At 43.8% G+C, this 22329-nt stretch overlaps 1 protein-coding gene across 1 annotated transcript in view; it reads right to left on the minus strand.

Annotated features, from left to right (window-relative positions):
• Nucleotides 1-22329, minus strand: part of pkd1b (polycystic kidney disease 1b) — a 192884-nt gene that overhangs the window by 111457 nt on the left and 59098 nt on the right. Inside the window, exons 12-14 of the mRNA XM_073026674.1 lie at nucleotides 20691-20973; nucleotides 17253-17472; nucleotides 2300-2459 (exon numbers count right to left, since the gene is read on the minus strand). Coding sequence (XP_072882775.1) covers nucleotides 2300-2459; nucleotides 17253-17472; nucleotides 20691-20973 — 663 coding nt within the window. The remainder of the gene's footprint in view (nucleotides 1-2299; nucleotides 2460-17252; nucleotides 17473-20690; nucleotides 20974-22329) is intronic.

Raw genomic sequence — 22329 nt, forward strand, 5'->3', positions numbered from 1 at the left:
AATTCTGCTCTTATGTCTTATGGTCTTGATGGACAGTCCATGTTGGCAGCAACATCTCTAGCAGCATCATGCTGATCACTGGCAACACCACCACCCCCCCACCACCTCCAGAGCTGTACGCTTAGCCCGCTGCTGTTCACACTACTGACGCATGACTGTACTGGTAGTTCCAGCTGTAACCATTAATCCAGCTCATCTTTAATGATGACACAACAGAGATAGTCCTCATCAGCAACAATGAGTCGGCACACCTTCAAGGAGTATGAATTTGGACCCCAAGATCTCTCTGCTCAGCAACACTGTTAAGGATCTTCCATTAAGTGTGCACTGTCTCCTTGCAATTGCCCCACTGAGGTGCAACACCTCACATTTATTTGGGTTAAACTCTATCTGCCATTTCTCAGCCCATATCTGTAACTCATCTATATTGCACTGTTTTCACTGCCAGTCCACTACACTGTCCACAACTCCACCAATCTTGGTATCATCTGCAACCCACCTGTCTATACTTTCATCTAAATCATTTATATACATTACAAGCAGCAGAGGTCTCAGCACAGATCCCTGCAGAACACCACTAATTACAGACTTCCAGTTCAAATAAGTCTCTTCAGCCACTAGCTTCTATCTTCTATGAGCAGTCCAGTTCTGAATCCAAACAGCCCTTGCATCCTGATCTTCTAGATTAACCTCCCATGAGAGACTTTGTCAAATGCCTTACTAAAATCTATGTAGACCGCATCTACTACCCTACTCTCATCAATCTCTCTCGACACCTTGTCAAAAAGATCAATCAAGTCGTTAAGGGATGACCTGCTCTGCACAAAACCATGCCAGCTCTCCCTAATTAGGCCATGGGTTTCCCAATGCTCATATATCCTATCCCTTGGAATTTTCTCCAGTCAATTCCCTACAACTGACATGAGACTCACCAGTCTATAGTCCCCGAGATTTTCCCTTGTTATTTTCTAAAATAGAGGTACATAGTCTCTTATCCGTCCTCTGGGACCTCACCTGTGGCTAGAGAGGACAGAAAGATCCTGGTCAAGTACCTCTAATACTTAATACTCATTAGGAGGCCTCCTCCTCCTTGACCTCAAAACTTCCAAAACTTTACATACATTTCCTTTTTCTTCTTGACTAAATTCATCACCGCTCTGGACATTCATGGCTCTCTTATCTTTCCATTCCTTCCTTCCTTCTGAGACACCTTTCTTGTGCTCTGTGCAATTGATCTTAAGCACTGTCCTCATGTCTGATGTGGATTTGCCAGAGAAAAGGTGTTCCCAATTAACACTTCTTAGTTCCTGCCTAATGCCCTTGTAATTTGCCCTACTCCAATTTAAAACTCTCCCACAAGAACCATACCTGTCCTTATCTATACCTATCCTGAAAGTTAAGGAGTTGGGGTAACGATTCCCTAACTTTCCCTCACTGTTCACCCACTGAAAGGTCAGTCACCTGGCCAGGCTCATTACCCAACACCAAGTTCAGTACAACCCCTTCTCTCGTTAGACCGTCCGCATATTGATTTAAGAAACCTTAAATAATGCCCCATCTAAACCCCTTACATTAAGAAGGTCCCAGTTTATATTAGGGAAGTTTAAATCCCCCATGACAACAACCCTATTATTTTGACATATTTCCTTAATCTGATTATATATCTGTTCCTCAATATCCAGGGGTCGGTAGTACAATTCCGTCAGTGTGGTTGCACCCTTCCTATTCCTGAGTTCCACCCAAATGGGCTCAGAGTCTGACCCCTCCATTATGTCTCCTCTGAGTGCAGCCGTGATATTGTTCCTGATTAGTAGTGCAATTTCCTTCCCTCTCCCAGCTTTTCACCTCCTCCTCTATCTTTTCTAAAACTTTGAAAGCCTGATACATTCATCACCCTTTCCTACCCCTCTCACAACCAAGTTTCAGTAATGGCCACAACATCATAGTTCCCTGTACTGATCCATGCTCATCCGAGTTCATCACCCTTACCCATATTACTCACGTGTTCACTCTACTTCTGTAACTGTACCATATAACACATACACTCCTACTGTATTTCACCAGGCATGTAACATGTATTTCTGCTGTGTCCTATATTATTTGCTTCTGTTCTCTCAGTCCTACCATAGTCTACTCTACACTCATCGTGATATACTCTGCCTATGTCATTGTTTTATGTGGATGTCATAACCTGAAATTATATTTTTGTGCTAAAGGCTTCGGCTGTATTTTGAAGAGACAGTAACACTAAGAAGAACTGGATTACTCGAGGATAATGCAAGTTGCCGAGTACTCTCACCTGGTTTAGAGCGCTGATGAGAGCGACGGAGAACGGGATCACTTTATCAGGATTCCCCTGTTGTACCAGGCCCCATAATCCTGACTGGCTCTTATGTTTCAACCAGTCAACGACAGAGTGTGAGTCTAATGGGAGATCCGGCGTTACAACCATCAAGGTCCTGTGAGGAAGGCAAGGACACGATGAGACAGATATTGAAATGTCACTGACATTAGACCGGTTAATCGGACAGTGGGACTCTGCCACTGACTTGTGTGGATCAGCTACCGGTCTGTGCAAATACATTGTTGTTCCTTAAGAAGGGAATCATTACTCCCTCCTCAATCAATCCCAATGTGACTTCAGAGTAGTGGTCGCCAACCCGTCAATCGCGTTCCTCTGGTCAATCTTTGAGACTTCCCCAGTAGATCCCAAAAAAAAATGAAGAATAAATACACAAATACTGTTGAGAGATTGTTTCAGGGTTGCGGGGTTTTAGTTCCGTTCTTTCTGCCCAGTGCGCATGTGTGTAGCTCCACCGCCATGCACCGCAGTAGAAAAGACCGGAAGTAAAACCCCTCAACCCGGAAGCAACCTCTCTTTACAAACAGCTTCCATAGCAGGGCGTATTGCTAGATTATCATTATCCTAATTTGTATTAACTTATCTTTATAATGCTCACTTTAGAACACTTCTCCCCCTTTAAATTCTAACATTCCCCAAATGTAAATAACTGGGAAACAAAAAACAGTGTCATTATCTTGAGTACCTCTGAAACTTATACTGATGTCTCAGTAACAGTTTAGCAACACAAAACACCTGAAAAACGTGGCAGGTTCAACATTCAGTCTAACAAAGGAAACTGTTCATTCAAATATTCAGTCTGTCAGGAGGTTTGCGAGGGCGCTGTGCTGCAATAGATGAAAATTATGGAATCTAAGTACAGGAGCTGTCTTACTGATAGACACCTCACAGACTGTCTCAGACTGGCTGTCTGGAGTTATGAGTCAAATTTCTCACTCCCAAATAAGGGACAAAAGTAGCAGTCAAATACGGGACATTTGTGTTTACCCCGAGAAAGACTACCATGACTATGAAGCCCTGCATGGGCACCTGTGTGCGCATGCTTGTATGTGCTGATTTTTTCCTCTACAATTCAGTTTTGGCTTAATCTTCCCGATTCTGTTCAGTGAAACTACACAATATACATACATTATTTCTACTTCCAGGTTGCGGGGTTTTACTTCCGGTCTTTTCTGCCTGGTGCGCATGCGTCTGACTAACTGATTTAGTAGGTCGATCTTGCCTTTCACTAAGGCCGAGGTAGTGGATCTTAGGCTTAAAAAGGTTGGTGACCACTACTTTAGAGCCTGCAGTCTGTACAAGTTGTTTCTAGCAGAGATGGGCAGGCTGAGACCTAGTGTCAGGCTGATCAGCCAAAAATTCCAGTCCTAATCGCCATTCAGTAACAGCTGGGAGTAGTCACCCTCTGCATTCCACTGCAACCCTGTTTATGGTGCCATTTTTCCTGACTAAAGGGAGCTTACTCCTTGTTCAACAGAAAGCAGGCAAGGACACAGTACACTTGGACAGAGTGGGTGAGGTAGGAGGGGTGTGGGAAGAAACCCACAACATGTGCAGCTACCAATACCCACAGGAGTGTCCACACAAAGGGTGTTTATCTACTGAGACCTCTGCATCATTCAGCAAAGGCCGTTATCAGTAAACTGCACATAAAAAGTAATAGTGACCCTTTATGATCAGCCAGCCCAACAATCCAATGCTCACTTTTGCCCTGCCTATTATGAAACTCCCATGGGCAAGTATGATCCACCTCCACCACAAAACTGCCTGATCTGCATGTCCCTGTAACTCTAGGGTCACTGTATAGACTGCCTGTCCCCGTAATCCTACAATCACTGTGCAGAATGCCTCTCCCTGTAATCTCACGGTCACCGTGCAGTCCACCTGTCCTCATAATCCCATGGTCACTGTGTAGTCTGCTTATCACTAGTATGCGAAGAGCAAGAGGATAAGACATGAGAGAATAGGACTTATCAAGTGTGACAGTGGAAAAGTGTGTATGGAACTGGAGTAGATAGCAGAGGTAACTTAATGAATACTTTGCTTCAGTATTCACTATGGAAAAGGATCTTGGCGATTGTAGGGATGACTTGCAGCAGACTGAAAAGCTTGATCATGTAGATATAACCATATAAACATATAACAATTACAGCATGGAAACAGGCCATCTCGGCCCTTTTAGTCCGTGCTGGATGCTTACTCTCAACTAGTCCCACCGACCTGTACTCAGCCCATAACCCTCCATTCCTTTCCTGCCCATATACCTATCCAATTTTACTTTAAATGACAATAGCGAATCTACCTCCACCACTTCTACTGGAAGCTCGTTCCACACAGCTACCACTCTCTGAGTAAAGAAATTCCCCCTTGTGTTACCCTTAAACTGTTTCCCCCTTAACTCTCAACTCATGTCCTCTTGTTTGAATCTCCCCTACTCTCAATGGAAAAAGCCTATCCACGTCAACTCTATCTATCCCTCTCATAATTTTAATTACCTCTATCAAGTCCCCCCTCAACCTTCTACACTCCAAAGAATAAAGACCTAACTTGTTCAACCTTTCTCTGTAACTTAGGTGCTGAAACCCAGGTAACATTCTAGTAAATCTACATCTTTCCTATAATTCGATGACCAGAACTGTACACAATACTCCAAATTTGGCCTCACCAATGCCTTGTACAATTTTAACATTACATCCCAACTCCTATACTCAATGCCCTGATTTATAAAGGCCAGCAAACCAGAAGCTTTCTTCACCACCCTATCCACATGAGATTCCATCTTCAGGGAACTATGCACCATTATTCCTAGATCACTCAGTTCTACTGCATTCTTCAATGCCCTACCTTTTACCATGTATGTCCTATTTTGATTAGTCCTACCAAAATGTAACGCCTCACAATTATCAGCATTAAACTCCATCTGCCATCTTTCAGCCCACTCTTCTAACTGGCCTAAATCTCTCTGCAAGCTTTGAAAACCTACTTCATTATCCACAATGCCACCTATCTTAGCATCATCTGCATACTTACTAATCCAATTTACCACCCCATCATCCAGATCATTAATGTATCTGACAAACAACATTGGGCCCAGTACAGATCCCTGAGGCACACCACTAGTCACCGGCCTCCAACCTGACAAACAGTTATCTACCACTTCAATATCAATACCTAACAATTGAACCTTCCTAACTAACCTTCCATGTGGAACCTTGTCAAAGGCCTTACTGAAGTCCATATAGACAACATCCACTGCTTTACTCTCATCTATTTTCCTAGTAACCTCTTCAAAAAATTCAATAAGATTTGTCAAACATGACCTTCCACACACAAATCCATGTTGACTGTTCCTAATCAGACCCTGTCTATCCAGATAATTATATATACCATCTCTAAGAATACTTTCCATTAATTTATCCACCACTGATGTCAAACTTACAGGCCGATAATTGCTAGGTTTACTCTTAGAACCCTTTTTAAACAATGGAACTACATGAGCAATATGCCAATCCTCCGGCACCATCCCCGTTTCTAATGACATTTGAAATATTTCTGTCAGAGCCCCTGCTATTTCTACACTAACCACCCTCAAGATCCTAGGGAATGTCTTGTCAGGACCCAGAGATTTACCCACTTTTATATTCTTTAAAAGCGCCAGTACTTCCTCTTCTTTAATCATCATAGTTTCCATAACTACCTTGTTTGTTTCCCTTACCTTACACAATTCAATATCCTTATTAGTGAATACCGATAAAAACAAATTGTTCAAAATCTCCCCCATCTCTTTTGGCTCCGCACATAGCTGTCCATTCTGATTCTCTAAGGGACCAATTTTATCCCTCACTGTCCTTTTGCTACTAATATAACTGTAGAAACCCTTTGGATTTATTTTCACCTTACTTGCCAAAGCAACCTCATAACTTCTTTTAGCTTTTCTAATTTGTTTCTTAAGATTCTTTTTACATTCTTTATATTCCTTGAGCACCTCATTTACTCCATGCTGCCTATATTTATTGTAGTTCTCTCTCTTTTTCCAAACCAAGTTTCCAATATCCCTTGAAAACCATGGCTTTCTCAAACTTTTAACCTTTCCTTTCAACCTAACAGGAACATAAAGATTCTGTACCCTCAAAATTTCACCTTTAAGTGAACTCCATTTCTTTATTACATCCTTCCCATAAAACAAATTGTCCCAATCCACTCCTTCAAAATCCTTTTGCATCTCCTCAAAGTTAGCCTTTCTCCAATCAAAAATCTCAACCCTGGGTCCAGTCCTATCCTTCTCTATAATTATATTGAAACTAATGGCATTGTGATCACTGGACCTGAAGTGCTCCCCAACACATACCTCTGTCACCTGACCTATCTCATTCCCTAACAGGAGATCCAACACTGCCCCTTTCTCTAGTTGGTACCTCTATGTATTGCTGCAAAAAACTATCCTGCACACATTTTACAAACTCCAAACCATCCATCCCTTTTACAGTACGGGCTTCCCAGTCTATGTGTGGAAAATTAAACTCTCCCACAATCACAACCTTGAGCTTACTACAAATATCTGCTATCTCCTTACAAATTTGCTCCTCCAATTCTCACTCCCCATTAGGTGGTCTATAATACACCCCTATAAGTGTTACTACACCTTTCCCATTCCTCACTTCCACCCAAATAGCCTAGACAAGCCCTCTAATCTATCCTGCCAAAGCATCACAGTAATATTTTCTCTGACAAGCAATGCAACACCTGCCCCTCTTGCCCCTCCGATTCTATCACACCTGAAGCAACGAAATCCAGGGATATTTAGTTGCCAATCACACCCCTCCTGCAACCATGTTTCACTAATAGCTACATCATCATATTTCCAGGTAGATATGAAGGAAGAGGATGTGCTGGAGCTTTTGGAAAGCATCAAGTTGGATACGTCACCGGAACCAGACGGGATGTACGCCAGGGTACTGTGGGAGGTGAGGTAGGAGATTGCTGAGTCTCTGGCAATGATCTTTGCATGTCAATGAGGACAGGAGAGGTTCCAGAGCATTGGAGGGTTGTGGATGTTGTTTCCTTATTCAAGAAAGGGAGTAGAGATAGCCCAGGAAATTACAGACCAGTGGGTCTTACTTCAATGGTTGCGAAATTGATGGAGAAGATCTTGAGAGTCAAGATTTATGAACATTTGGAGAGGTATAATATGATTAGGAATAGTCAGCATGGCTTTATCAAAGGCAGGTTGTGCCTTATGAGCCTGATTGAATTTTTTGAGGATGTGACTAAACACATTGATGAACATACAGCAGTAGATTTAGTGTACATGGATTTCAGCAAGGCATTTGATAAGGTACCCCATGCAAGGTTTATTGAGAAAGTAAGGAGGCACGGGATGCAAGGGGACATTGCTTTGTGGATCCAGAACTGGCATGCCCACAGAAGGCAAAGAGTGGTTGAAGATGGGTCATATTCTGCACGGAGTTCAGTGACCAGTGGTGTGCCTCAGAAATTTGTTCTGGGACCCCTTCTCTTCAGGATTTTTATAAATGACATGGATGAGAAAGTGGAGGGATGGGTTAGTAAATTTGCAGATAACACAAAGGTTGGGGGTGTTGTGGGTAGTGTGAAGGGCTGTCAGAGGTTACAGTGGGACATCGATAGGATGCATAACTGGGCTGAGAAGTGGCAGATGGAGTTCAACCCAGATAAGTGTGAGGTGGTTCACTTTGGTAGGTCAAATATGATGGCAGAATATAGTATTAATGGTAAGACTCTTGGCAATGTGGAGGATCAGAGGGATCTTGGGGTCCAGGGGCATAGGACATACAAAGCTGCTGTGCAGGTTGAGTCTGTGGTTAAGAAGGCAGATGGTGTATTGGCCTTCATAAATCATGGGATTGAGTTTCGGAGCTGAAAGGTAATGTTGCAGCTATCTAGGACCTTGGTCAGACCCCACTTGGAGTACTGTGCTCAGTTCCGGTTGCCTCACTACAGGAAGGATGTGGAAATCATAGAAAGGGTGCAGAGGAGATTTACAAGGACGTTGCCTGGATTGGGGAGCATGTCTTATGAGAATAAGTTGAATGAACTTGGTCTTTTCTCCTTGGAGCAACAGAGGATGAGAGGTGACCTGATAGAGGCATATAAGATGATGAGAGGCATTGGTCATGTGGATAGTCAGAGGCTTTTTCCCAGGGTTGAAATAGCTGACATGAGAATGTCAGGTAGGTACAGAGGGGATGTCAGGGGTAAGTTTTTTTACGCAGAGGGTGGTGAGTGTGTGGAATGGGCTGTGAGCAACGGTGGTGGAGGCGGATACGATACGATCTGTTAAGAGACTTTTGGATAGGTACATGGAGCTTAGAAAACTAGAGGGCTATAGGTAAGCCTAGTAATTTCTAAGGTAAATAAATGTTCGGCACAGCTTTGTGGGCCGAAGTGCCTGTATTGTGCTGTAGGTTTTCTATGTTGCTAAATCACTTTTCCAGCCTGTCTCTGCAATCTGAGTCATTATGTAGTCTGTTTGTCCCTTTAATTGCATGGTCACAGTGCAGTCTGCCTGTCCCGTTAATCCCATGGTCATTGTGTAGACTGCCTTTCACCATAATCCCATGGTCATTGTGCAGTCTGTCTGTCCCTGTAATCTCACATTCACTGTTTAGTCTGCCTGTCCGTCATCCCACATTCACTCTTTAGTCTGTCTGTCCCTGTACTCCCACGCTCAATATGTAGTGTACCTGTCCCTGTAAACATACAGTCAATCTCTCATCTGCACATCCTTGTAATCCTACTGTCACTGTGCTGTCTGCCTGTACCTGCAATCCCAATGTTCACTGCATGGTCTCTCTGTCACTGTAATACCATGATCACTGAGTAGTCTGCCTGTCCTTAAAATCCAACAGTCACTGTGTAGTCTGACTGTCCTTGTAATCCAGTGGTCACACTGTAGTCTGCCTGTCCCTGTAATCACACAGTCTCTGTGTAGTCTGCCTCGTGTTCCTGTGGTCACTGTTTAATCTGCATGTCTCTGTAATCTCTTGGTCACTCTTTAGCCTATCTGTCCTTCTAATCCCATGGTCACTATGTAGTTTGCCTGCCCCTATAGTCACTGTGTGGCCTGTCTGTCCCTGTATTCCAATGATCACACTGTAGTCTGCTTGATGATGTAATCCCATGGTCACTGTGAGGTCTGCCTGTCCCTGTAACCCCTTAGTCACTCAGTAGACTGTGTGTCCTTGTAATCTCATGGTCAATATACAATCTGCTCATTACTTTAATTTCACAGTCACTGTGTATTCTGCCTGTCGCCGTAATCTGATGGTCAGGTATAATTTACCTATCCCTGAAATTCCATTGTCACCACGTAGAATGCCTATCCCTATAATCCCACATTCTTGTGTAGTCTGCCTGCCCCCGTAATCCCATGGGTATTGTGTAGTTTGCCTGTCCCTGTAATCTTGTGGTCACTGTGAAGTCCACTTGTCCTCATAATCCCATGATCACTGTGTAATCTCTCTCCCCAAACAATCCCACAGTCACTGTGTAGTCTGCCTGTCCCTGTAATACAATGATCACTGTGTAGTCTGCCTGTCCCTGTAATCCAGTGGTGACTGTTTAATCCCATGGTCATTCTGTAGTCTGTCTGTACTTGTAATCCCACGGTCACTATGCAGTCTGGCTTTCCTTGTAATTCCATGGTCAATGTGTAGTCTACCTGTCCCCATCATCCCACAGTCACAGTGTAGTCTGTGTGTTGCTATAATCCCAGGGTCACTGTTTAACATGTCTGTCCCTATAATCCCACGGTCACTGTGCAGAATGCCTGTCCTTGTAATTTCACCATCACTGTACTCTGCCTGGTCCTGCAATCCCACAGTCACCGTGTTGTCTACCTCTCCTTGTAATCCCATGGTTATTGTGTGGGCAGCCTATACCTCTAATTGTATGGTCTCCATGTAGTGTGCCTGTCCCTGTAATCCCACAGTCACTGTGTAGTCTGCCTGTCCCTGTAATCCCACAGTCACTGTGTAGTATGTCTGTCCCTGTAATCCCAGTCACTGTGTAGTCTGTCTGTCCTTGTAATCCCACAGTCACTGTGTAGTCTGTCTGTCCCTGTAATCCCACAGTCACTGTGTAGTCTGTCTGTCCTTGTAATCCCAGTCACTGTGTAGTCTGCCTGTCCCTGTAATCCCATGGTCACTCTGTAGTCTGTCCCTGTAATCCCACAGTCACTGTGTAGTCTGTCTGTCCCTGTAATCCCACAGTCACTGTGTAGTCTGTCTGTCCCTGTAATCGCACAGTCACTGTGTAGTCTGTCTGTCCCTGTAATCCCACAGTCACTGTGTAGTCTGCCTGTCCCTGTAATCCCATGGTCACTCTGTAGTCTGTCCCTGTAATCCCATGGTCACTCTGTAGTCTGTCTGTCCCTGTAATCCCACAGTCACTGTGTAGTCTGTCTGTCCCTGTAATCGCACAGTCACTGTGTAGTCTGTCTGTCCCTGTAATCCCACAGTCACTGTGTAGTCTGTCTGTCCCTGTAATCCCACAGTCACTGTGTAGTCTGCCTGTCCCTGTAATCCCACAGTCACTGTGTAGTCTGTCTGTCCCTGTAATCCCATGGTCACTCTGTAGTCTGTCTGTCCCTGTAATCCCACGGTCACTCTGTAGTCTGTCTGTCCCTGTAATCCCACAGTCACTGTGTAGTCTGTCTGTCCCTGTAATCCCAGTCACTGTGTAGTCTGCCTGTCCCTGTAATCCCAGTCACTGTGTAGTCTGTCTGTCCCTGTAATCCCACAGTCACTGTGTAGTCTGTCTGTCCCTGTAATCCCATGGTCACTCTGTAGTCTGTCTGTCCCTGTAATCCCACAGTCACTGTGTAGTCTGTCTGTCCTTGTAATCCCAGTCACTGTGTAGTCTGCCTGTCCCTGTAATCCCATGGTCACTCTGTAGTCTGTCCCTGTAATCCCACAGTCACTGTGTAGTCTGTCTGTCCTTGTAATCCCACAGTCACTGTGTAGTCTGTCTGTCCCTGTAATCCCACAGTCACTGTGTAGTCTGTCTGTCCCTGTAATCCCACAGTCACTGTGTAGTTTCCCTGTCCTTAATCCCACACTCACTGTTTAATCTGCATGTCCCTGTAAACTCATGGTCACCTTGTCGTCTGTCTGTCCCTGCAATCCCACAGTCACTGTGTAGTCTGTCTGTCCCTGTAATCCCACACTCACTGTGTAGTCTGCCTGTCCCTGTAATCCCATGGTCACTCTGTAGTCTGTCCCTGTAATCCCACAGTCACTGTGTAGTCTGTCTATCCCTGTAATCCCACGGTCACTGTGTAGTTGGCCTGTCCCTGTAATCCCACGGTCACTGTGTAGTCGGCCTGTCTTCATAATAGAATCATTGAACACTACAGCACAGTACAGGCTCTTCAGCCCTCCATGTTGTGCTGACCCACATAATCCCTAAAAAAAAGAGTACTAAACCCACACTACCCCATAACCCATTTTTCTTTCATCCATGTGCCTGTCCAAGAGGCTCTTAAATACCCCTAATGTTTTAGCCTCCACCACCATCCCTGGCAAGTCATTCCAGGCACTCATAACCCTCTGTGTAAAAAAACTTACCCCTGATGTCTCCCCTAAACTTCCCTCCCTTAATTTTCTATATATCCCCTCTGGTGTTTGCTATTGGTGCCCTGGGAAACAGGTATTGACTATCCACCCTATCTATGCCTCTCATAATCTTGTAGACCTCTACCAAGTCCCCTCTCATTCTTCTACGCTCCAAAGAGAAAAGTCCCAGCTCTGCTAACCTTGCTTCATATGACTTGTTCTCCAAACCAGGCAACATCCTGGTAAATCTCCTCTGCACCCTCTCCATAGCTTTCACATCCTTCTTATAATGAGGTGACCAGAATTTCACCAGAGATTTGTAGAGTTGCAACATGACCTCTCTACTCTTGAACTCAATCCCCCTGTTAATGAAGCCTAGCATCCCATAGGCCTTCTTAACTACCCTATCAACCTGTGCAGCAACCTTGAGGGATGTATGGATTTGAAACCCAAGGTCCCTTTGTTCATCCACACTCTTAAGTAACTGACCATTAATCCTGGACTCAGTCTTCTGGTTTGTCCTTCCAAAATGCATCACCTCACACTTGTCCGGATTAAACTCCATCTGCCATTTTTTTGCCCAACTCTGCAGTCTGTCTATATCCTCTTGTAACCTTCAATCACCTATAGGTCCATCCACAACTCCTCCAATCTTCCTGTCATCTGCAAACTTACTCACCCATCCTTCCACCTCTACACCCAGGTCATTTATAAAAATCACAAATAGCAGGGGTCCCAGGACAGATCCCTGTGGCACTCCACTAGTCACCGACCTCCAGGCAGAATACTTTCCTTCCACAACTACCCTCTGCTTTCTTCCTTTAAGCCAATTTTTTATCCAAACAGCCAAGGTTCCACTTATCCCATGTCTCATGACTTTCTGGATGAGTCTTTCATGAGGGACCCTGTCAAATGCTTTGCTAAAGTCCATGTAGACCACATCCACTGCCCTACCCTCATCAATTTCTTTTGTTACCTCTTCAAAAAACTCAAACCGGCTCGTGAGGCACAATCTTCCCTTCACAAAGCCATGTTGACTATCCATGAGTAGACTGTACTTCTTCAAAATGCTCATAGATCCTATCCTTAAAATCCTTTCCAGTAGTTTGCATACCACTGACATAAGACTCCCTGGTCTATAGTTCCCAGGTTTCTCCCTATTACCTTTTTTAAACAAGGGAACTACATTTGCCATTCTCCAGTCCTCTGGCACTTCCCTTGCAGCCAAAGAGGATTCAAAGATCATGGCTAATGCTCCTGCGATCTCTTCTCTCAATTCCCACAACAACCTGGGGTGTGTCATATCCGGCCCTCAGGATTTATCAATTATAGAACATAGAATAGTACAGCACAGTACAGGCCCTACAGCCCACAAAGTTGTGCCGACCCTTAAACCCTGCCTCCCATATAACCCCCCACCTTAAATTCCTCCACATTCCTGTCTAGTAGTCTCTTAAACTTCACCAGTGTATCTGCCTCCACCACTGACTCAGGCTGTGCATTCCACGCACCAACCACTCTCTGAGTAAAAAACCTTCCTCCAATATCCCCCTTGAACTTCCCACCCTTTACCTTAAAGCCATGTCCTCTTGTACTGAGCAGTGATGCCTTGGGGAAGAGGCACTTGCTGTCCACTCTATCTATTCCTCTTAATATCTTGTATACCTCTATCATGTCTCCTCTCATCCTCCTCCTCTCCAGAGACTAAAGCCCTAGCTCCCTTAATCTCTGATCATAATCCGTACTCTCTAAACCAGGCAGCATCCTGGTAAATCTCCTCTGTAGCCTTTCCAATGCTTCCACATCCTTACTACAGTGAGGCGACCAGAACTGGACACAGTACTCCAAGTGTGGCCTAACTAGAGCTTTATAGAGCTGCATCATTACATCGCGACTCTTAAACTCTGTCCCCCAACTTGTGAAAGCTAACACCCCAAAAGCTTTCTTAAATACCCTATCTACCTATGAGGCAACTTTCAGGAATCTGTGGACATGTACCCGCAGATCCCTCTGCTCCTCCACACAACCAAGTATCCTGCCATTTACTTTGTACTCTGCCTTGGAGTTTGTCCTTCCAAACTGTACCACCTCACATTTCTCCGGGTGGAACTCCATCTGCCACTTCTCAGCCCACTTCTGCATCCTATCAATGTCTCTCTGCAATCTTCGGCAATTCTCTACACTATCCGCAACACGATCAACCTTTGTGTCATCTGCAAACTTGCCAACCCACCCTCCTACCCCCACATCCAGGTCATTAATAAAAATCATGAAAAGCAGAGGCCCCAGAACCGATCCTTGTGGGACACCACTAGTCACAACCCTCCAATCTGAATGTACTCCCCCCACCATGACCCTCTGCTTGCTGCAGGCAAGCCAATTCTGAATCCACCTGGCCAAACTTCCCTGGATCCCATGCCTTCTGACTTTCTGAATAAGCCTACTGTGTGGAGCCTTATCAAATGCCTTACTAAAATCCATGTAGATCACATTCGCTGCACTACCCTCATCTATATGCCTGGTCACCTCCTCAAAGAACTCTATCAGGCTTGTTGGACACGATCTGCCCTTCACAAAGCCATGCTGACTGTCCCTGATCAGACCATGATTCTCTAAATGCCCATAGATCCTATCTCTAAGAATCTTTTCCAACAGCTTTCCCACCACAGACGCAAGGCTCACTGGTCTATAATTACCTGTACTATCCCTACTACCTTTTTGGAACAAGAGGACAACATTCGCCTCCCTCCAATCCTTCAGTACCATTCCCATGGACAACAAGGACATAAAGATCCTAGCCAGAGGCTGAGCAATCGCTTCCCTTGCCTCATGCCTGTGGAATATTCCGTCAGGCCTTGGGGACTTATCCATCTTAATGTATTTTAACAACTCCAACACCTCCTCTCCCTTAATGTCAACATACTCCAGAACATCAACCTCACTCAAATTGTCCTCACCGTCATCAAGTTCCCTCTCATTGGAGAATACCAAAGAGATGTATTCATTGAGGACCTCGCTCACTTCCACAGCCTCCAGGCACATCTTCCCACCTTTACCTCTAAGGTAATCCCGTGGTCACCGTGTAATCTGCCTGGTCCTGTAATCCCACAGGCACTGTGTAGTCTGTCTTTCCTTGTAATCCCATGGTTATTGTGAAGTCTGCCTGTACCCGTAATCCAATGGTCACTGTGTAGTCTGTCTGTCTCTCTAATCCCACTTTCACTGTGTGGTCTGCCCGTTCCTGTAATCCCATGGTCACTGTGTAGTCTGTCCTTGTAATCCCATGGTTATTGTGTAGTCTGTCTGTCCCCGTTATCCCATTGTCACTACTTGACCATCTGCCCCAATAATATCCACATACATTGAGCTGTGTGGTAAAAACAAAAGTATAAATTAACCTTTTCATGCTTTCTAATTCTTTAAACTTGTTGTTAGCAGCCTGAATGCAGATTATTTCATTAAGTATTTAAATTCAGAAGCAAAGCGCAAAGTAAAGAATTTCAATGACAAACAAGAGCAAATCTGCAGACGCTGGACACACAAAATGCTGGAGGAACTCAGCAGGCCAGGCAGCGTCTATAGAAAGAAGTAAAAACCCCATTTCCAGAAAAGTTGGGATATTTTCCAAAATGCAATAAAAACAAAAATCGGCGATATGTTAATTCACGTGAACCTTTATTTAACTAACAAAAGTACAAAGAAAAGATTTTCAATAGTTTTACTGACCAACTTAATTGTATTTTGTAAATATACACAAATTTAGAATTTGATGGCTGCAACACACTCAACAAAAGTTGGGACAGAGTTAAAATAAGATTGAAAAGTGCACAGAATATTCAAGTAACACCGGTTTGGAAGACTCCACATTAAGCAGGCTAATTGGTAGCAGGTGAGGTATCATGACTGGGTATAAAAGTAGCGTCCATCAAAGGCTCAGTCTTTGCAAGCAAGGATGGCTCGTGGCTCACCCCTTTGTGCCAAAATTCGTGAGAGAGGAACATTTCTCAACGCAAGATTGCAGAGAATTTAGGTCTTTCAACATCTACAGTACATAATATTGTGAAAAGATTCAGAGACATCTCAGTGCGTAAAGGGCAAGGTCGGAAACCACTGTTGAAAGCGCGTGATCTTCGAGCCCTCAGGCGGCACTGCCTAAGAAACCGTCACTACTGTGACAATTATAGCCACCTGTGCTCAGGAGTACTTCCGAAAACCATTGTCACTTAACACAGTCCGTCGCTGCATCCAGAAATGCAACTGAAACTGTATTACGCAAGGAGGAAGCCATACATCAACTCTATGCAGAAACGCCGGCGAGTTCTCTGGGCCCGAGCTCATCTCAGATGGACCGAAAGACTGTGGAGCCGTGCGCTGTGGTCAGATGAGTCCACATTTCAGCTAGTTTTCGGAAAAAACGGGCGTCGAGTTCTCCGTGCCAAAGATGAAAACGACCATCCTGATTGTTATCAGTGAAAAGGTGCAAAAGCCAGCATCTGTGATGGTATGGGGGTGCATCAGTGCCTACGGCATGGGTGAGTTGCATGTATGTGAAGGTACCATTGACTCTCAGGCGTATATTAGGATTTTAGAGAGACATATGTTGCCATCAAGGCGACGTTTCTTCCCGGGACGTCCATGCTTATTTCAGCAGGACAATGCCAGACCACATTCTGCACGGGCTACAACAGTGTGGCTTTGTAGACACAGAGTGTGTGTGCTTGACTGGCCTGCTGCCAGTCCAGATCTATCTCCTATTGAAAATGTATGGCGCATCATGAAGAGGAGAATCAGACAACGGAGACCACAGACTGTTGAACAGCTGAAGTCTTATATCAAGCAAGAATGGACAAAATTTCCAATTGCAAATCTACTACAATTAGTATCCTCAGTTCCAAAATGATTTAAAAGTGTTATTAAAAGGAAAGGTGATGTAACACAATGGTAAACATGCCTCCGTCCCAACTTTTGTTGAGTGTGTTGCAGCCATCAAATTCTAAATTTGTGTATATTTACAAAATACAATTAAGTTGGTCAGTAAAACTATTGAAAATCTTTTCTTTGTACTTTTGTCAGTTAAATAAAGGTTCACGTGAATTAACATATCACAGATTTTCGTTTTTATTGCATTTTGGAAAATATCCCAACTTTTCTGGAAATGGGGTTTGTACAATCGATATTTCAGGCCAAACCCCTTCGATTATAAACTTCAATGACAGAGTAAGATTTGGCATTATATTTGCAAGGGCAATGCTGTTTTACTTTTACTGATCTGTTATCAGTGCCTTGTCCTCGCTTACTTGTTGATGGCAGTGTTACGGGCACCCAGTATGTCTTCCACCTCAATGATCACAGTGACTGCTGTGGCTTTGCTCCACGAGCCCACAGGCAACAAAGCACTGAAGGAGGGTTTGATGCCCCAGTACAGCCGGAACCTTTCACAAATGGAGTCTCTGGAACAGGTGACAGCCACCAGGGAGTAAACCAGTTGATCAACAATTCCATCCTCATCCCACCAGCCTTAGAAAAGAAGAGGAAAGCAGAATTAGACTCCACAGGCACACTCAGACACATTGCTGGCAAAGTTTTTGTTCCTGAGATATGAGATTATGAAGCAAAATGCAAACTGGGCCTTCTAAACTCGGTTAGAAATCAGAGCAAAGAAAAAAGAAGATGTGACAAAAATTTCTAGACAATTGACATAGAATGGTGTGTCTTCAGCATAATAAAAAGACTGGAGAGAGTATTCCAGAAGTAAAGAACTTGACAGTTAAAAATTACAGTTACAGTACAATCATGGAAAAAAGGCAAGTTGGACTGTATAATGCGTTTGAGAAATGCAAAGGGTACATCTCAAAGTTAGGGAAAGGGACCACAGTAACACTGATGTAAGGAAACATGTGTGGCTTGATGTGGATGTCACTTGTTGACTCAGTTTAATCACGTTGCTCCCTCCACAGTCTCCAATGGATTCATTTCTGACCAAGTCATTAGCATACAACTTTCCTGCATTCTTCTGAATATCTCTTGAAGGGATTATTTTTGTGCTCACTTCCCTCTCCTATTTTAAGGAAAATATTTCTTTTTACCTGAGAGCTGTTAGATGGTGTTAGCATGTGAGCTCTACAATGTAGCCTCCCTTTTAATTTGAATAATAATTTCATTTCTGCATCAACTGTTCTTTTTTTTACTCTCCCCTCAAGATTTGACTTAACTAAGCTGAACTGTGTTATGAATCTAATGTGCATTGAGTTCACTTCGAGTATATGCAATTGTGGAATGTGGCATCCTGCTGAAGTTCAGCAAAAATCTCACTGATCAATGTATCCTCATTAAAGTTCAGCACTATTGTAATATTTGTTCCTTCAGTGTTTCTTTGTCAATTCTCACTGACCCCTCAGCTGCACCACTTGAATAATCTGGTGTCTAATAATGTATGTGTTTAATTATATTTTGTTTCATAAGACAGTCAGACAGAAATGAATGAAAGGATGTACAGATATTAGAAAGGAACACTTAAAAACCATTGCAAATTTGGACATAGGATCAGATATGAAATTCTATGTGTTTAGCAACTTTAACTTCATTTGCTTGTTGATTAAATCACAGACTTGCCATTCTGTGTGCAGTCTAAATGTCAGATCTGCAGTACCCAACAGATCTTTCAAAGAGATGATGTACACACTGAATTTATAACTCACATTCTGGAGTTAGAGATCTCCACTATATCTGAATGGATTAATGGGACTATTGAACAGTTGCTCTGCTTCACTAAACAAGAATTGATGATATGGTATTTGCTAACATGCAACATGTTTCTGAACCCATTTCACTGATCTATCAGCAGCTTTCTTATCCCAGTGCACAAAACACACCCAAAATTCTTCCACCAGCTGCAGTGTATCTGTGTAGCCTCACTCGTCCCTGGAAGAAATGTGCCAATCATCAACCAAATAATTTACCCAGGAGCCTTCCAAGTAATGGCCAACCCTCTTCTTCGGTAGAGTTTTGGCTGGATGTTCTTTGCTGTGTCCATAATCAGGGTTGGTCACAGCTGGTGCACAGAATGTCGCCAAACCAATTAACACCCCCAGTAAGTCATCTTTTTTCAACTATCTGTATTTCCTCTCATGTGGGGCTTGTTCTTTATTTTTCCAACCCTTGTTGCCAATTTATAACATGTACAAATTTTTAGTCTACACAATGATAAGAGACACGGGCAAGTGCTACATATTCCATTCATTCCAAATATATTGCACATGCCCTTAACTTAGATGAACCACATAAAGTACAGGATAGCATTGTGATACACTGGTAACTACCCAGGTGTATCCCTGACCACAGTCACTGTCTGTGTGTAGTCTATACAGGGAGCGATGTGATACACTGGTAACTACCCAGGTGTATCCCTGACCACAGTCACTGTCTGTGTGTAGTCTATACAGGGAGCGTTGTGATACACTGGTAACTACCCAGGTGTATCCCTGACCACAGTCACTGTCTGTGTGTAGTCTATACAGGGAGCGTTGTGATACACTGGTAACTACCCAGGTGTATCCCTGACCACAGTCACTGTCTGTGTGTAGTCTATACAGGGAGCATTGTGATGCACTGGTAATTACACGGTAACCATGGACTGATTCCTACACAGCTTCAGTCTTGACTGTGCAGTCTGTACATTCTCTTCATGGCGATGGAAGTTTCCTTAGAAGCTCCCCCCATGCCCCAGAGATGCTCTGGCAGGTTAATCAGCCAAATGAAAATATACTTTGGCAAAAGAACCAAAGCGGAGTTATTGGGCACATGTGAAGAGAATAAATAAGCTACCATGAATTAGAAAGAAGGGAATGTTACTGACGGGAACTCGCATTAACTCAACGGCCAGATTCTGTGTTGATCTGATAAGTCTGGGGCAAACTTTGCCAAGTCTTGGTCACTTGGAACTTCCTTCTCATGGTTGGTGAATTGAAGATGAAGATGTAACCAATTAAATATTTTAAAAAATCAATGCATTAAAGTTCCACAACAAAATTCTTTCTCAGCTAAAGCAGGTTAACATAACATAATAAGGACTCAGTCCTCCAGCAGTGGTGGGATCTCCCTGTGTCCACACACTTCAATTCCACAGACCACTTCCACTCCGACATGTCTGTCCATGGCCTCCTCTACCGTCAAGATGAGGCCACGCGCAGGTCGATGGAGCAATACCTTATCTCCCGCGTAGGTAGCCTCCTACCTGCTGGCATGAACATCCAACTCACAGACATCCGTTGATACCCCTGCCCCCCCTTACCCCCATTCCTATCTATTATTTTAGTCTGGTTCTCTTTCTCTCTCTTTTCCCCCCTCACTATAATCTCCCCCCAGCCCTACCTTTCTTTCTCTTTTATTTCCCATAATTCTCCATCTTCCCCCTAGCCCATTTCCCTCCAGCCTATCACTTCCCAGCTCTCTACTTCATCCCTCCCTCCACTTCTTATCCCCTCTCCACCATCCCATGTTACTTCACTCCTGATGAAGGGTTTCGGCCCAAAACGTTGTCACTACCTCCTCCCATAGGTGCTGTCTGGCCTGCTGAGTTCTGCCAGCATTTTGTGTTTTTATTTATTTCCAGCATCTGCAGATTCAGTCGTGTGCATGATAAAACTTGCCTTAAACAAAATCATCAGAGGAGGAGTGCAGGTGGAAGGAAGGAGGTCGGAACTAGTAGTAACAATCAAAAATAAATCACTAGTTACCTGTGCAATTAAAACTAAGAGGGGTTTCCAACAGATAGAGAGCTTGATCTGGATGGATGGTACAGTGTCCCCCACTGGGAGGGTAGTTAGGGCTCAGAATGATACTGGAGAAGCCTGAGGTTTCCTCTTCAAGATCAGTTATGTTCAAGGTGAAAGTGTAGTTGACTCCATCTTGGAGGACCCCCTGTCGAATGACCAGGTTAGCATTCGAGTCTCCTGTGGAGGTGGTTTGGTTGTCTAAGATCAAAGGGTGGCCATCAGGATTTTGAACCGTCCACTTGTACTACAGGGAAAATGAAATATGAGTAACTCTAGTGAATAGGCTGCCCACAGAGAAAGATGCAGAACAGCTAGCCCTTAGAGTAATTAAATTCCAATCCTTATGTGTTATCAATTATGGAGAATGAAATCAATGATGTGCAACTCTACAGAGCCTTTCACAATCTCAAGACATCCCAACAGTGCCTCACAGTCAGTAAAATACTTTTAAAGTTAAGTTGTAATTTGGGAAATACAGCAGCTAACTAGGGTACAGTAGACCCCATAGCAGAGTAAATAGAACTATAGAACATTATAGCACAGAAACAGGCCATTCGTCCCTTCTTGGCTGTGCCAAACCATTTTTCTGCCTAGTCCCACTGACTTGTACCTGGCCCATATCCCTCCAAACCCCTCTCATCCATGTACCTGTCCAAGTGTTTCTTAAATGTTAATAAAAGTGAACCCACATTTACTACTTCATCTGGTGGCTCATTCCACACTCTCACCACTCTGTGTGAAGAAGTCCCCCCCAATGTTCCCTTTAAACATTTCCCCCTTCACCCTTAACCCATGTCCTCTGTTTTTTTTTCTCCCCTAGTCTCAGTGGAAAAAGCCTGCTTGCATTCACTCTGTCTATACCCATCATAATTTTATATATCTCTATCAAGTCGCCCCTCATTCTCCTAAGTTCCAGGGAATAAAGTCCTAACCTATTCAACCTTTCTCTGTAACTCAGTTTCTCAAGTCCCAGCAACATCCTTGTAAACCGTCTCTGCACTCTTTCAACCTTATTAATATCCTTCCTGTAATTAGGTGACCAAAACTGCATACAATACTCCAAATTTGGCCTCACCAATGTCTTATACAACCTCACCATAACATTCCAACTCTTATACTCAATACTTTGATTTATAAAGGCCAATGTACCAAAAGCTCTCTTTACAACCCTATCTACCTGTGATGCCACTTTTAGGGAATTATGTAACTGTATTCCTAGATCCCTCTGTTCTACTGCACTCCTCAGTGTCCTACCATTTACCTTGTATGTTCTACCTTGGTTTGTCCTTCCAAAGTGCAATACCTCACACTTGTCTGCATTAAACTCCATCTGCCATTTTTCAGCCCATTTTCCCAGCTGATCCAAATCCCTCTGCAATCTTTGAAAACCTTCCTCACTGTCCACTACACCTCCAATCTTTGTATCATCAGCAAATTTGCTGATCCAATTTGCCACATTATCATCCAGATCATTGATATAGATGACAAATAACAATGGACCCAACACACCACTAGTCACAGGCCTCCACTCAGAGAAGCAATCCTCCACTACCACTCTCCAGCTTCTCCCACTGAGCCAATGTCTAATCCAATTTATTAC

This window comes from Hemitrygon akajei, chromosome 22, assembly GCF_048418815.1.
Source record: "Hemitrygon akajei chromosome 22, sHemAka1.3, whole genome shotgun sequence".
Classification (NCBI taxonomy): Eukaryota; Metazoa; Chordata; class Chondrichthyes; order Myliobatiformes; family Dasyatidae; genus Hemitrygon; species Hemitrygon akajei.